General features: G+C 44.8%; 1 protein-coding gene across 5 annotated transcripts in view; it reads right to left on the bottom strand.

Annotated features, from left to right (window-relative positions):
• Positions 1–16,436, bottom strand: part of GULP1 (GULP PTB domain containing engulfment adaptor 1) — a 223,697-nt gene that overhangs the window by 197,282 nt on the left and 9,979 nt on the right. For all 5 annotated transcript variants that reach the window (XM_056861479.1, XM_056861484.1, XM_056861481.1 and 2 more), the window contains exon 2: positions 8,437–8,498. In XM_056861479.1, coding sequence (XP_056717457.1) covers positions 8,437–8,464 — 28 coding nt within the window. In that variant the 5' untranslated portion in view covers positions 8,465–8,498. The remainder of the gene's footprint in view (positions 1–8,436; positions 8,499–16,436) is intronic.

The following is a 16,436-nucleotide window of genomic DNA, read 5'->3' as shown; positions in this document are numbered from 1 at the left end:
CTTTTACAAAACTGTATACGAGAGCCAGCGTGGTGTAGTGGTTGAAGTGCTGGACCAGGATCTGGGAAACCCAGGTTCGAGTCCCCACTTGAGCCATGGAAACTTGCTGGGTGACCTTGGGCCAGTCACCCACTCTCAGCCTCGACCCTGGCAAGTACAAGGATGGGAGACCTCCAAGAAATACCAGAGGTGTGAACCAAAGGCAGGCAATGGCCAACCACCTCTGAACGTCTCTTGCCTTGAAAACCCCACAGGGTCGCCATAAGTCAGATGTGACGTGATGGGTTTAATTTTAAAGTTTTAAGCTATATGCTTTAATATTGATGCATTTATATGTATTTATATGTAATCATTCTGTTGGAAGCCAACCTGAGGCCGGCAGTGCTAGAGAGGGGTGTATAAACATAATAAATAAATAAATAAAACTGTATAACCAAACAGGAGGGGGGAACCAATTTGTAGACACCATATTTATCTAGCTCTTTAATTGCAGACCATGAACTATCAAAGCCTTACAATACAACCTAAGCAGAGTTATACAGAAGTTCACAGGCTATTAAACTTTCATATTCAGTCAAATTTGAATACAGGATAGATTTATGAAACACAACATATCAGCAGAGATGATAACAGGTTATTCAGATTAGTTACCCCCTCTGCAAGGTTAGGCCTACTGATTGAATTGTAGAAGAGGGCAGTGCCAGAGGCCAAACTGAATGGTCGAGAAGCAGACCCGAGTGGAGGGCTTGAGGCTGGAATTTCTGGAACGGAATAAGGAACTATGCCAAGCAGGGTGTCCTTCACACTTTGGGTTGCCAACCTCCAGGTGGTGGCTGGAGATCTCCAGCTATTACAACTGATTTCTAGGCGACACAGATCAGTTCCCCTGGAGAAAATGGCTGCTTTGGCAATTGGACTCTATAGCATTGAAGCCCTTCCCCTCCCCAAACCCTGCCCTCCTCAGGCTCCACCCCCAAAATCTCCAAGTATTCCCCAACCCGGAGCTGGCAACCTTATTTACACTGCTCGCAAGACAATTCTTTTAACTCATTTATTGTAAAATATTTTTTATCATGCTTCTCAAGGGAAAAGTGGGTCCCATTTTTCAAAGGGTTCTGGGTTAACTGAAGGGCAATTGGTTATTATTCAGTGAGAGGTGGGTGGAATTATTTTAGGTGGGATCTGTGGCTTGGATTTTATTACGTTTTTAGCTGAGTTGTTTTGTTTGTGGCATCTTCATGTCAATATTTGATTTTATGGTTAGCCATAGGGACGCCACAAATTTTGCAGCAGACGTGTTTGGCAGTTGAACATACCCGGGTTGATGGTGGCGATCAGGGTGAACTGACATCCATATTTGTTTGGTTTGGCAAACAGCTCCAATGATTTGCAAACAGCTTTGTGGCTGCATAATAGCTGTGCTTGGCTGTTTTAGATTAGGAGTGTAAATTTAGTGTTTGTATTACTATTTGTGTTTTATCTGGCTTAAAACTGCAAATAAATATTATATATAGAAGAAGAAGGAGGAGAAGGAGGAGGAGGAGCAGGAGGAGTTGGTTTCTATACCCCAATTTTCTCTGCCTTTAAGGAGTCCCAAACCAGCTTTCAATCATCTTCCCTTCCTCTCCCCACAACAGACACCTTCTCAGGTTGGTGGGGCTGAAAGAGTTCCCAGAGAACTGTGACCAGCCCAAGGTCACTCAGCAGACTTCATGTGGAGGAGCAGGGAATCAAAACCAGTTCTCCAGATTAGAGTCCACCACTCTTAACAACTACACCACACTGAGTCCACCACTCCTAACCGCTACACCACATTGACAATTTTCTTATCAGCCCGTTCAACTGCTCTTGTGTTCTGCAACTTTCTCTTGAGACATCCTTATGTCATGCCTCAGTTCTGAGTGTTAAACTTTTGTTTTCCTGCAGCTCCCCAGATTGTTGTCACAAAGAATCACGGTACCTGATGAAGGGAGCTTTGACTCTTGAAAGCTTATACCCAGAAAATCTTGTTGGTCTCTAAGGTGCAACTGAAGTTAAATCTAGCTGTTCTACTGCAGACCAACATGCCTACCTTCTGAAATTGTGATGTGACTTGGCTGTCAGCAGAACATCGCCTTTTCAAAAGTCATCATTTCAACAGGCAATTACTTCAGTAGGTTATATTTAGAGCTCTAGCTTGCAGGTTGCTCTCCACAAAAGCTGGGGTTTTCCACGGGACTCTATAGAGTTTTCACTCTCGGTCACTGCAGCAGCTCATACATCACATGAACCCATGAACGCATGAAGCTGCCTTATACTGAATCGGACCCTTGGTCCATCAAAGTCAGTATTGTCTTTTCAGACCAGCAGTGGCTCTCCAGGGTCTCAGGCAGAGGTCTTTCCCATCACCTACTTGCCTAGTCTCTTCAACTGGAGATGCCAGGGATTGAACCTTGGACCTTCTGTGTGCAGATGCTCTACCACTGAGCTATGGCCCTTATAGTGAATCAGATCCTTGGTCCATCAAAGTCAGTTTTGTCTGCTCAGACCGGCAGCGGCTCTCCAGGGTCTCAGGCAAGTAGGTGATGTGAAAGACCTCTGCCTGAGACCCTGAAGAGCACTCCAGGGTCTCAGGCAGGGGTTTTCACATCACCTACTTGCCTATTCCCTTTAACTGGAGATGCCGGGGATTGAATCTGGGACCTTCTGCATGCCAAGCAGGTGCTCTACCACTGAGCCACAGCTTCTTCTCTGCTTCTTCTTGAACACATGAAGCTGCTTTATACTGAATCAGACCATTGGTCCATCAAAGTCAGTATTGTCTACTCAGACCAGCGGCTGTTCTCCATGGTCTCAGGCAGGGGTCTTTCACATCACCTACTCGCCTAGTCCATCAAGATGCCACCAAGAAGCATTTTGTTTGATGTTCATGTCCATCTTATCCGTCTGACAAGACACAGTCACCAGGAAGCAATTAATGCCTTCTGAGAGGGCCAGACTCCCTCTGGACATTGGAAAAGCAAGCTCTTCTTTCAGACTGCTGACTCTGTGCTGAACATTACTCTCCTTATGATTATGGTTGTCTTCACTACATGTATAGCAGAGGAGAGCGTGCCCCAGCACCAGATGACGGGACTTTTAATACATGGCTGAGTTTTACTGCTGATAACCGAGGACGAATTGATAGAATTTCAACTCACTGTTGATGCCACAACCAAAGCAAAGAGAAAGCAGGAACCACAACTCAACATAATTGCTGCTCTCCCTCTCCGAGCATCGGATTGTGAGTGTTACTGTCATGCCTGTTAGCCACTAACTTACACAAAAAAAATGTAATCATCCTTAAAAGGTGTTTATATGAAGAGTCACAGTCCTGTAGCAGTTAATTCTGTAGGTTAAGGAGGCCTGGCTCATTCCTGAAAGGGAGGGCAGTTAGGCAGATGCCAAGAGCGGCGCAAACATGGCGCCTCTGCAGAAGCCTCCCAGCCGGCATCAAGAAAATAAACCGAAAATTAAAAAATAAAATAGGGGAAATGTCTCCACTGAGTAAAGTGAGGCTATGCCACCCTTGACGGACCAAGGGTCTGATTCAGTAGAGGGCCCCTTCATGTGTGTTCAATGAAGAATTCTGGAGAACCGAAACGTTTGCGCTTTGTTTTGTGCTATTTTGGCTAGTCCCGATAAAAATGACTCCGCGGCTTTTGTCATGGACCCATACGGCCACGCACAATCTGTTCCTGTGCTTTCCTGACATCTTTTCAAAATCCGTGGGTCGTTTGCGGCAGTATACAAATGTTTAGTGGAGAATCAGGCAACATATGCGCCTGCACAATTTGGTTGCTGTTCTGAATTTTCACTGCGGAAACAACAGGCAGAAAAAGGAAGCCGGAAAATGTTTTAAGCGCTTGTGCAGCCTTGGATCCAAAGAACAATGAGCACAGAACAGACGGTTTCCACTCCCCCATCTTCCTGCAGGCCCTGTACTACCCCAAAACCTGTTTCTGAAAGGTCAGGGTTCCTATTAGGAATGGCATGGGTTGGCTGCAGTGGGGAAGAATAAATCTGTAGAAACAATGCATCCCCCTGTGCAAGCAGGCGTGCCCTTCTGTTGCCAGGAGGAGCCGGATCCAATCCTTAGCACTTCATAAAATGGGTCATGTAACATTTTTTTCCTCTTTTCTGAGACCCCTGATATGTAACGCCTGTAAAGGCACCTCTCTGTAGCGTTCTGAGGTGACGCGTGTTATGCTGCCTCCTTGCCTTCCTTAGCATTCCCTACTTATTTTCACAGTCACCTACGGCTTTTGCCTTAGAAGTCTTAGTTGGACCCAAAGAAGAAGAGGAAGAGAAAGAAGAAGAAGAGATGGTTTTTATATGCCTAGGACAACTAGGGCTGTCAAAAAAAAAATTCGGTACAGTTCGGATTCGGCCGAATTTGACCCTTGTGGGGTCGGTACGTGCCGAAGTCCGAACTCCCCCGCTTCGGATCCCCGGTAATTCGGGGGGATCCGGAGTTCGGGGGAAAATTCGGCCGAAGCGCACCTCCAGGGATTCCCTGAAGGCGCGCGGGGGCCCTTTAAACTGATCTGCGCCTCCCAGCTGGGAGGCGCAGATCAGTTTAAAGGGCAGCCCGCCCCCTTCAGCGGGCTCCCGTGAAGGGGGGGGCTGCCCTTTAAACTCATCTGCGCCTCCCGGCTGGGAGGCACAGATGAGTTTGAATGACAGCCCGCCTCCCTTCAGCGGGCTCCCGTGAAGGGGGGGGCTGTTATTTAAACTCATCTGTGCCTCCCGGCCGGGAGGCACAGATGAGTTTGAATGACAGCCCGCCTCCCTTCAGCGGGCTCCCGTGAAGGGGGGCGGGCTGTCATTTAAACTCATCTGTGCCTCCCGGCCGGGAGGCACAGATGAGTTTGAATGACAGCCCGCCTCCCTTCAGCGGGCTCCCGTGAAGGGGGGCGGGCTGTCATTTAAACTCATCTGTGCCTCCCGGCCGGGAGGCACAGATGAGTTTAAATGACAGCCCGCCTCCCTTCAGGGGAGCCCGCTGAAGGGAGGCGGGCTGCCCTTTAAACTGATCTGAGCCTCCCAGCTGGGAGGCGCAGATCAGTTTAAAGGGCAGCCCGCGCCTTTCAGCGGGCTCCCCTGAAGGGGGGGGCCGAATTGGCCGAATTTATTTGCGAACTCCCGAACTCGCTGAATTCGGCCCCCCCGGTTGCCCGCCAGATTTGAGTTCGGATCCGTCCGAACTGAAAATCACCGAATCAGGGGAAATTCGGTTGATTTTCAGTTCGGACCGAACTGAATTGACAGCCCTACCGACAACATATCTGGAAACAAATCCAGTTGACTAGATTAGCATTCGCCGCTCCTGTGGGGGAGTGGGGAATCAAACCTGGTTCTTCAGATCAGAGTCCACTTCTCCAAACCACTGCTCTTAACCACTACACCACGCTGGCTTAGTTATAGCTGGTGGAATGACAGAACGGTCAGTGTGAGGGGGCGGCCCTGAGGTAACGGGGGATCCTTTACTCTAAATAAAACAGTTGTTTGACCTTATAACACAAATAGAGTTTATTTAGAAGTAAAACAGTGTAGCGGTTTCTGTGTGGGTCATAAGCGTAATGGTTTCAGACAGGTACAGTTCTTCTTTCTCTAAACTTTCTTGACTAGACCTAGTCACACAGGCTTATTTTCTCACTTGCCACTTAGGCTTAAACATCCCCAAAGAGCACAGATTTCTCTCTCAGCATTTCACTCTTCACCCACTCCACTCTCTTCCCCTCTCTCTCACACACAAACTCTTTCCACAAACCCAGTCAACTTAGGGTTGCCAACTGCCAGGTACTAGCTGGAGATCTCCCGCTATTACAACTGATCTCCAGCTGATAGAAATCAGTTCACCTGGAGAAAAATGGCTGCTTTGGCAATTGGACTCTATGGCACTCAAGTCCCTCCCCTCCCCAAACCCTGCCCTCTTAGGCTTCGCTGGTGGCAAAGAGGGACCTGGCAACCCTAAGTCAACTCTGTCTCCTCAGGTACAGCTACCATGCAATCATAATACACTTCAATCATAGCGTAACATGTGCACCATCCAAAAGTGGTAAAGTCACATAAGGGCTTTAATAGAACCAACAATGTTAAAAAGGCAGCCGTACTTTGGCCAAAATCTGATTCGGCACGGCGTAGTCACAGGAGTCAGGAGTGCCATTTCCATGACTACAGCAGATATCTTTGCCATATGGACAACATAAGGACTGCACTCTGAATGTCACCACTATACAAAGATACACTTCTGAAGGAAGATGGCACTTCTTTGGTCCTTGTTCTTTAAAGGAAATGAAAACACTTTATTTTTATTAACAAAGCACCTTCGACCTTAGATCTTGAGCCGTGCAAATAGCATGAAAATTAGTTACACGGTGTTAATAAATCACACTAAAAACATATAAAACATGAACATAAAACATAATAGTAAAAGCTGGCATTGTTTCTTAATTCAGAGCATGAGAACGCTTTAAAGATATTAATGCAAACAGAAATTTAGATACTGACCTCGTAGTTCCCTGGCAAATATCAGCTAACAGCAAGGAGACTGCCTTTGGTTCAGGAGCAAGTTGGTACTTTTTCAGAATAATCCACAATTCTCTAAGTGAGGCCCAATGCATACAAAATAATAGTACATGGCCAATAGTCTCAATCTTACCAGTAGAACAGCTACATAAGCGATCAGAGAATGGAATTACCCTATGGCGCTTATTCAATTCTGCTGTAGGTAGAGCATTCAATTTGCCCAACATGAATGCACGGCAGCTGCTCGGGATGATAAAGTGTTTTAGATATAAGGAAAGGCGAAGAGGAGAGGATATTCCAAGAGCCAGAGTAGAACAAACACACAGAGCACGAAGTTCGGTACTAATTTTATCAAACTGAAATCGCCTCCCCTTCACCTCTCTGCGCGTTTCATGATGACCCTTACTTGAATTATGGTAAGAGAGAGACCCAAGTATTCCACCTTACTATCCACCAGTTTCATTCAAGTACTTTTGAAGGTATCTAACCACAGCCAATGCAAAAGACTTTCTTTGGCTGTCTGGTACTGGGAAAAGAGATTTTAATCTTACATTAAAGGCACACCGCCTGGCTCTGGAAACAAAACACTATAATTTCAAACTCAGCAAAGTCTACAAGCAATCATATCAATAGATATGTAAAGATATCATTATGCTTAGGGTGCCAGATGCCAGGCCCTACCACCAGCTGTTCTAGAAGGGAAATATAAGAAGATCCCTAGATCAGAGAGGTTTTGTCCGTGTGGGACAGGGGACATTAAAACCATCGAACATGTACTGATAAGTTGCCCATTCTACTGCGAAGTTAGATCAAAGCTTATTTCCCCCTTGCTTGGTAAATTCCCTGAAAAGTCAGTTGAGCTTTTGGCAAAGAAGCTCCTATTAGGAGAAGATCCTCAGCTTACGCTCCAAGCTGCCAAGTTCTGCACTGTTGCTATTAAAATATGCAGAACTTTATTAGAGAATGATCGTTAAAATATTTTACAATTTTATCAATTTTAAGGTGATAATTTTAATCAGGGGTTGTTTTTATTGATCTTACACCTTAATTTGTACGGGCAGTCTGTGATTCTGCAGTGCAAAACTATTGAATCTGGAAATTTTGATGTATTGGGATATGCTTGGTCAGTTGACTGTATTAATAAATTTGATTTGATTTGGTTCTGTTAGGGGTAGTTGTTTTTTTTGGCAGGGTTAAACATGATTCAGGAGTCTACAGAACACGTTTCAACAAACACCTAACTTCAATGCACGCAATCAGAATGCAGCACGTGACACCGTTAAGAAGTACTTCAGTGAGAGCAATGGACAGAATTCACAGCGGTAAAAAGAAAGGAAGACTCCGCTCTTTCTGGAAGCCATCTGGTCATTATAAATAAAGGAAACAGAATCTGGGGTTCAGCACAGACACTCCAAATTCCACTCTAAACTGAAGTCTCTTGATAACGTAGGTCTCATTTTAAAAATAATCCTTTTGCCAGATCAGATACAATTTGTCTGCAGTACTAATATAAGGACTTTTATTCATAAAAGATGCCCGCTTTTCCAATATAACAGACAAGGATAATAGAGGCAAAGCTCAAATTGATGCCAGATGGATAGTTTATTAATAAAAGCCACTGGCAGATGGTTTACGACAAATATCTCCTTCTGAGAAAATAGCTAGAGGTTCTCTTGTTTCAAAAGGGTGCTTTTGACAGAGTTCTTCTTCCACGCAGAATGTCTCCCAATCCCCCTGAACCCACCCTTGAAACACCTGGGGTATGGCAACTTTTTAGGAACCAAGTTGCCACCCGGCAACACATAGAGGCACGCCTCTTCGTCACTTTCTTGATTCCCCTTCCCCTTTTTTGCAGATCCAGTACAAAGCAAGTCAAACGGCGCTTACCTTTCTTCCTGCTAAAAGCGCGGTTCATGATGAGAAATCTCCCAATGTGTGTGCAATTTAATCTGGGGGGAAAATACACATAAGGACAGTTAAAAAGCACGCTGACTTTGCAAATGGCATGAAGGCTCAGCTATTAATGCTACATGACATTTTTTTTTAAAATCCAATTAACCTCGACAGAAGTGTTTTATGTTTTAAAAGTTAATCAAGTCTGCATTCTCAAAACAGCAAAAACAAACCAACCCCATACGGTGATGTGAACCATAGTTATTTGAGAATAACATATTGAATTACGTAGGTTTTAAGTAAACATCCGTAAGATCAGGCCGAGGGCTTGAGAACCAAATTCTGCAGTTATCAAAAGCATTTGAAAGATCTTTCAGATAAGGTAATAGAAAGTGTACTTTTATAAAGCAATTATTAAAAAGAACGGGAAATACACATATTTGATATTTGTGCTGTTAGACATGAGCTACCATCCTGTATGTTTAGTTTAGTTTATTAGATTTTTAACCCGCCCTTTCCCAACCAAGGTCAGGCTCAGAGAGGCTTACATCAATTAAAATGCAATATCATACAATACATAAATAACATTAAAATCAGTAGGACATACTGAAGACTTGAAACAACTACTGCTGAAAGTTAAAAGAGAAAGTGTCAAAGCAGGACTACAGCTGAACATCAAGAAGACAAAGGTAATGACTACAGGAGAATTACTCAGCTTTAAGGTTGACAATGAGGAAATTGAAATTGTTCAAGACTTTCTATTCCTTAGCTCCATCATCAACCAAAACAGAGACTGTAGCCAAGAAATCAGAAAGAGACTGACACTGGGAAGGGCAGTCATGAAGGAGCTAGAAAAAATTCTTAAGTGTAAGGATATGTCACTGGCAACTATGATTAAGTTAATTCATGCCATCGTATTCCCGATTACTACATATGGGTGTGAAAGCTGGACAATGAAGAAAGCTGATAGGAAGAAAGTAGATTCCTTTGAAATGTGGTGTTGGAGGAGAGTGTTACGGATACCCTGGACCGCCGAAAAGACAAATCAGTGGGTTCTAGATCAAAACAGGACTGAACTGACCCTAGAAGCTAAAATGACTAAACTGAGGCTGTCATACTTTGGTCACATCATGAGAAGACAAGAGTCCCTGGAAAAGACAACCATGCTAGGAAAAGCTGAAGGCAGCAGGAAAAGAGGAAGACCCAACAAGAGATGGATTGACTCTATAAAGGAAGCCACAGCCCTCAGTTGGCAAGACCTGAGCAGGGCTGTTAAAGATTGGCCGTTTTGAAGGACACTGATTCATAGGGTCGCCATGAGTTGCAAGTGACTTGACGGCACTTAACACACACACACACACACACACACACACACACACACACACAGTACATTTTACCAGTTCAACTAAGCCAAGGAATCCAGTGCCGAATTTCACATTGGTATCAGTGGCTTTATTTACTATGCATATAAAGTTTATTATTCCAGAAAACAGTTACATGTTTTGTTTAATTTGAACCCCCCAGTGTCTTTGAAAGACTTTGGCAGTGATGTGCAACATTTGTGAAAACCTGGGTACCACATCAGAAGCACAGAACTGAAATCCCTCAGCTTAATAGTTTACACAAGGTCTAAGATTAAACTTCTCTGAGGAATGTAATATCCCAGCTGGCAAAAGGACTGTAAGATCTGCTGACCGCAGTCCTACTGTAAGTTCATTAAAAGTAAGCGGAAAACGTTTTATGCATTTCAAGAAAAGTACAGCTGGTTCACAATTATGAAAACACGGATTTCTTGCAGTGACAAGGGAAGAGAGAAACATCAATTAAATGGGCTTAAGCCAGGGATCAGGTTGCCAACATCCAAGTGGGAGGCCGGAGATCTCCCGCTATTACAACTGATACCAGCTGAAAAAGATCAGTTCACCTGGAGAAAATGGCCGCTTTGGCCATTGGACTCTATGGCACTGAAGTCCCTCCCCTCCCCAAACCCTGCCCTCCTCAGGCTCCGCCCCAAAAAATCTTAAGGAATTTCCCAACCCGGAGCTGGCAACACTAGTCTACAGGCACCTTTATGATTCTGACACAGGGTTGTGCGGGGGGGGGGGGCACAACCATAACGTGTTGGGGAGTGAGTTAAATTGTGAAACTCCCTGCCCCAGGATGTGGTGACAGCTGCCAACTTGAAAGGCTTTAAGAGGGGAGTGGACATGTTCATGGAGGAGAGGGGTATCCATGGATACTAGTCAAAATGGATACTAGTCATGATGCATCCCTATTCTCTCCAGCATCAGAGGAGCATGCTGAATATATTAGGTGCTGTGGAACACAGGCAGGACGGTGCTGCTGCAGTCGCCTTGCTTGGGGGCTTCCTAGAGGCACCTGGTTGGCCACTGTGTGAACAGACTGCCAGACTTGATGGACCTTTGTCTGATCCAGCAGGGCTTTTCTTATGTTCTTATGAAAACTAGTCATGATGCATACCTATTCTCCACAGTATCAGAGGAGCATGCCTATTATATTAGGTGCTATGGGTCACAGGCAGGATGCTGCTGCAGTCGTCTTGTTTGTGGGCTTCCTAGAGGCACCTGGTTGGCCACTGTGTGAACAGATTGCTGGACTTGATGGACCTTGGTCTGATCCAGCAGGGCCTTTCTTATGTTCTTATGAGGTTATGCTTAAGTATAACAGTAAATGTCCAGCATTTAAGGCAGAAGTTCTGTTTAACAGGATGTTTTTTGAAACAAAGATACTGATTAAAATATTTTCTTGCATACACTCACAGTAATGCAGTGAAGGCCCTTGTGGTGTGGTGGCAGCTGTTGATGAAGCACCGCCCATCAGATCTTCAATGACCAATCAGAAGCCCAGCTGGGAAAAAGTCCCCCCTGGCCCCACCCACTTTCTAAAAACACTTGGCAGGTGCCAGCAGGCACCACACTGGGGACCGCTAGCTGGAACCATCTATGACTTTACCAAAAGAACCAGACATATACACATTTCCTTGGTTCAGTGTGGAGAAGGAAGCTGCAACTAGAGATGTGAAGACCCGGGGTGGGGAATGTGAAAAATGGCAGTGAAATCATAGAGTTGGAAGGGACCACCAGGATCATCTCGTCCACCCCCAAAGTAGAATCCACTTTGAGTGCAATGCTAAAAGTTACACCAGTTTTCTGCTCCTTCACTCATATCGCTTCATATTAGATTGGCCTCAGCAGTAAACATTTTTTGTTTCTAAGCGCTTACATTAGAATACATAGAGATGGAATTAATTATTATTGTAACAAAGGCAACAAAATATGGAATCAATCCACAAATACTTCATAATGAAAGAACTTCGCAGCCTGCATTGATTAACAACATGTGTTTAGCAAATATCCTTCCCAGTAACTGACTCATCCCGAGCTGCGTACTCTTCTAAACATTCAGAATTAACTTTCCATCCTCTCGCAAAAATTCCATTAATCTCTTCTTTGGGATGTTCCTTAAGTGACACGCCAAGCTCAGAAGCCTTTGAGTAAACCTTTCTTTAGGAGTTGTGCTGCCTATTTAGTTTTTGGCAGCTAATTATCCAGACAGAAGACAGCTGAGATACAAGACCGAACTTCCCATACAAAGGCAGATGAATGTCACAACAAAACTATTTTTTTGTTTAAAAAAGAAAAGAAAAGAAGCCACTCAACTGAGGGGAAAATGGGTGTAACTGAAATAATTTCTCATTATTAAGATTCGCTCCAGATCCGCCCTGGGAAAACAATTTCATGCCTTACAGATTCCATATGCATTCAGCAAGACATCAATGGCCTAGAGGTTGGATAGAAAAGAGTGCTCTATGTATATGCATGCAGAGTAATTTTTCCTATACAGACATCACTTGCCTGCCAAAATTTACAGCGACTGAAATGTTGTTCAAATGCACAGGGTCTCAGAATCACAGCTATTATTTTGAACCTTCTGTTTGCTTTACCAAAAACTACTCTCATCCTCTAATTTTGTATTTTTTTAAAATCCTGTTCGTGCTCATGAGAGCCAGCATGATGTAGTAGTTAAGAGCGATGGACTTATATCTGGAAGACTGGGTTTGATTCCCAGCTTCTCCACATTAGTGTCAGACTCTAATTTGGAGAACTGGGTTGTTTTCTCCACTCCTACACATGATGATGATGATGATGATGAAGATGATGATGAAGAAGATGATGATGATGAAAAGAAGAAGAGGAGGAGGAGGGTTTTTATATGCTGATTTCTCTACCACTTAAAGAAGAATCACATGAACAAATGAAGCTGCCTTATACTGAATAAGACCCTTGGTCCAGCCAAGTCAGTATTGTCTACTCAGACCGGCAGAGGCTATCAATCCGGCTTACAATCATATTCCCTTCCTCTCCCCAAAACAGACACCCTGTGAGGTAGGTGGGACTGAGAGAGCTCTAAGAGCTGTGACTAGCCCAAGGTCACCAAGCTGGCTTTATCTGTAGGAGTGGGGAATAGGGTCACCAACCTTCTCCAAACCCTGCCCACCTCAGGCTTCACTGCCAAAAACTCCAGGTATTTCCCAACCCAGAGCTGGCAACCCTATACTGGTCAGTGTAGTGTAGTGGTTAAGAGCAGTGGTTTGGAGTGGTGGACTCTAATCTGAAGAATCAGGTTTGATTCCCCACTCCTCCACATGAGCGGTGGATGCTAGTCTGGTGAACCATGTTGGTTTCCCCACTCCTACACATGAAGCCAGCTGGGTGACCTTGGGCTAATCACAGTTCTCTTAGAGCTCTCTCAGCCCCATCTACTTCACAGGGTGTCCTTTGTGGGGAGGGGAAGGGAAGGTGATTGTAAACCGGTTTGATTCTCCCTTAAGTGGTGGAGAAAGTTGGCATATCCAAACCAGCTCTTCTTCTTCCTTGTCTTCTTCTTCTTCTCTAACCTACTGCAGACCAATACAGCTACTCACTGAAACTACAGACTGGTCATTCTTGAGGAAATACTTAGCAAAAAGGTACTGCATGCTGAACACATCCCAGAGAGCATTGAAAGGCCTCTCGCTCTAAATCATGCTAAAAAGGTAAGGTTTCTGATCATGACAAGCATGGGGGCGGGGGACTGGCTTAAATGCTAGCAGGGGAGATCTTACTTCACAGAGCTGATCTGCTGAACAAGAAGGTTAGAGAGACTAGGCTCCTTAATTAAATTATTTATGGTAATTTGCATCGAAAGAAAGATGTGCCGCCCCAGTACCCTGTTAGGATTATTAGCATTTTTAATTCCTTGTATCGGTACGCAAGAAATCCTTCGGCAATTATCTAACGCTGCTGCCTCCAGAGTATTATCGGATTTAGGGACTGCGGCGCAGCCCAGAGGAGGGGGACGAGGGTTAAAACATTCCAGAGGCCTGCTGGGCATGGCGCCAGTACCAAGTTGGTAAGCAGCACACTTCTTCTAAGCAAGCATCTGGCCTAGGGCTGCCAAGCACGTGGAATGGTCCAGAAAGAGGCCTTTGGAGGGCTAGGACAGCAGCAGCCCTAAGGAGCGATTATCTGAAGAATTAGCTGAGTTGTGTACAGCGGTGCCAACCTCCAGGTACTAACTGGAGACCTCCTGCTATTACAACTGATCTCCAGCTGACAGAGATCAGTTCCCCTGGAGAAAACAGCCACTTTGGCAATTGGACTCCATGAAGAAGAAGAAGAGTTGGTTTTTATATGCCAACTTTCTCTGCCACTTAAGGGAGAATCAAACCGGCTTACAATCACCTTCCCTTCCCCTCCCCACAACAGACACCCTGTGAGGTGGGGCTGAAAGAGAATGACTTGCCCAATGTCACCCAGCTGGCTTCGTGTGGATGAGTGGGGAAACAAATCCAGTTCACCAGATTAGCTTCCGCCACTCATGTGGAGGAGTGGGGAATCAAACCCGGTTCTCCGGGTCAGACTCCACTGCTCCAAACCACTACACCACGCTGGCTCTCTATGGCATTGAAGTCCCTCCCCTCCCTAACCCTGCCCTCAGGCTCCGCCCCATAAACCTCCTGTCGGTGGCGAAGACGGACCTGGCAACCCTATCACTGAACTTCTTGAAACTTAGCACTTAAGAGGTAAAGGGTTGATTCTTTGTACATAGATTTGCATAGATCTCGATCAGCTGGAGATCAGTTGTAATAGCGGGAGATCTCCAGCTAGTACCTGGAGGTTGGCAACAGGCACCACGTTAGGGACACTTTATCTACAGTTTTGGTTTCCCCCCGATTTGATAGGTGGGTTGGGCACATCAGTGTTCTCAGAGAGGCGCCTGCCTTTCTTCCACTGAGATTCTCCTATCTGACTTATACATTTTATGCAGGATCCCACTGTGGTGTTCACTGTAACTGTAGAAGATGTCCAGGCTCACCGCCTTCCTGGAAGGAAAATTCTCTGACACACATTAATTTTCTACCCACTATGCAGCAGGAAAGGCATTGCCAGGGGGTAATCGGATGATTTCAAATCTCTGCACGTAGGCTTGGCTTTGCTCTGGTGCGAACTGCGACAGGTTCTACATGAGGTATCCTTTATTAAATTTTTAAGGAAAGGTTCCCAGAAAGCTTCTGAGGCCTTTAAAAAATAAAATAAAAAGCAGGAAAGCAAGAAAGAAGCAGTAGCAAAGAGGCCGACCATTCCCAGAGGGAACCTCTTGCAGGGTAGCTCAAGGTGTCGACGCAGATAAACGCAGGCTCACCGAGATTACGACACTGCGAACCGAACCGTATTCAAGAAACCAGAGGCAGCGGGAGAAAACTGCCCCGTGCCTCTTTCATTTCAGATCCTTTCTTAGGAGAGAAAAGTTCAGATTTGCAGTTGTTTTGCAAATAGATACCAGTAGGAGGTATTTTGAAAGGGGCTTCTTTCAGGGGTCGGGGTGATTTTATCACCTAAGCAACCACATACCTGAACTGGCCTTCAGCTTCTGGTTGCTACGGATAAGGCTGAAAATACTTCTGCCACCAGGATCTTACATTTGTATCTGGGCCTATGGAAAGAAAGAACCCCTTTGCACTGGAAATGCTTTCTCCCTTCTGACATAGACTATGCTCCTCTTACAGATGCTAATGTGGATGTGGAATGGGAGAAAACTTAAAATCACAAAAAGCAGGAGCTGTAAGTAAACTGGTTCTTGTAGGTTACCCGGGCTGTGTGACCGTGGTCTTGGAATTTTCTTTCCTGACATTTCGCCAGCAACTGTGGCAGGCATCTTCAGAGTAGTAACACTGAAGGACAGTGTCTCTCAGTGTCAAGTGTGTAGGAAGAGTAACATATAATCAGAAAGAGGTTGGGTTTGAGCTGAGTACTGTCCTGCAAAAGTAATGTGCTAATAATTGTCCTGTAAGTATCAAGATAATGTGCTAATGAGGGTGTTGCTGGCGAAACGTCAGGAAAGAAAATTCCAAGACCACGGTTACCCAGCCCGGATAACCTACAAGAACCAATGAACTCTGACCGTGAAAGCCTTCGACAATATTTTGTAAGTAAACTGTCCATGAGTTGCAATTGCAATCTTCCTCAGGGACACTGAGAATATAAATATTGTCATACGTCAAGTTTCAAGTTTATTAATGCAGTCGACTGACCAATCACATGCCAAAACATCAAAATTTCAACACACATTTTGCACCGCAGAATCACAGACTGCCCGTACATAAAAAGGTGTAAGGTCAATAAAAGCAACCCCTGGTTAAAATTATCACATTAAAATTGATAAAATTGTAAAATATTCTAACAATCATTCTCTAATAAAGCTCTGCGTTTTTTAATAGCAACAGGGCAGAACTTGGCAGTTTGGAGCGTAAGCGGAGGGTCTTTTCCTAATAGGAGGTTCTTCGCCAAAAGCTCAACTGACTCATCAGGGAATTTACCAAGTGGGGGTGAAATAAGCTTTGATCTGACTTTGTGGTAGAATGGGCAACATATCAGTGCATGTTTGATGGTTTCAATGTCCCCTGTCCCACACGGACAAAACCTCTCTGATCT

This window comes from Euleptes europaea, chromosome 15 (assembly GCF_029931775.1).
Source record: "Euleptes europaea isolate rEulEur1 chromosome 15, rEulEur1.hap1, whole genome shotgun sequence".
Classification (NCBI taxonomy): Eukaryota; Metazoa; Chordata; class Lepidosauria; order Squamata; family Sphaerodactylidae; genus Euleptes; species Euleptes europaea.
Note: the sequence above shows the minus strand (reverse complement) of the source record. Positions and strands in the feature narration are given on the sequence as shown.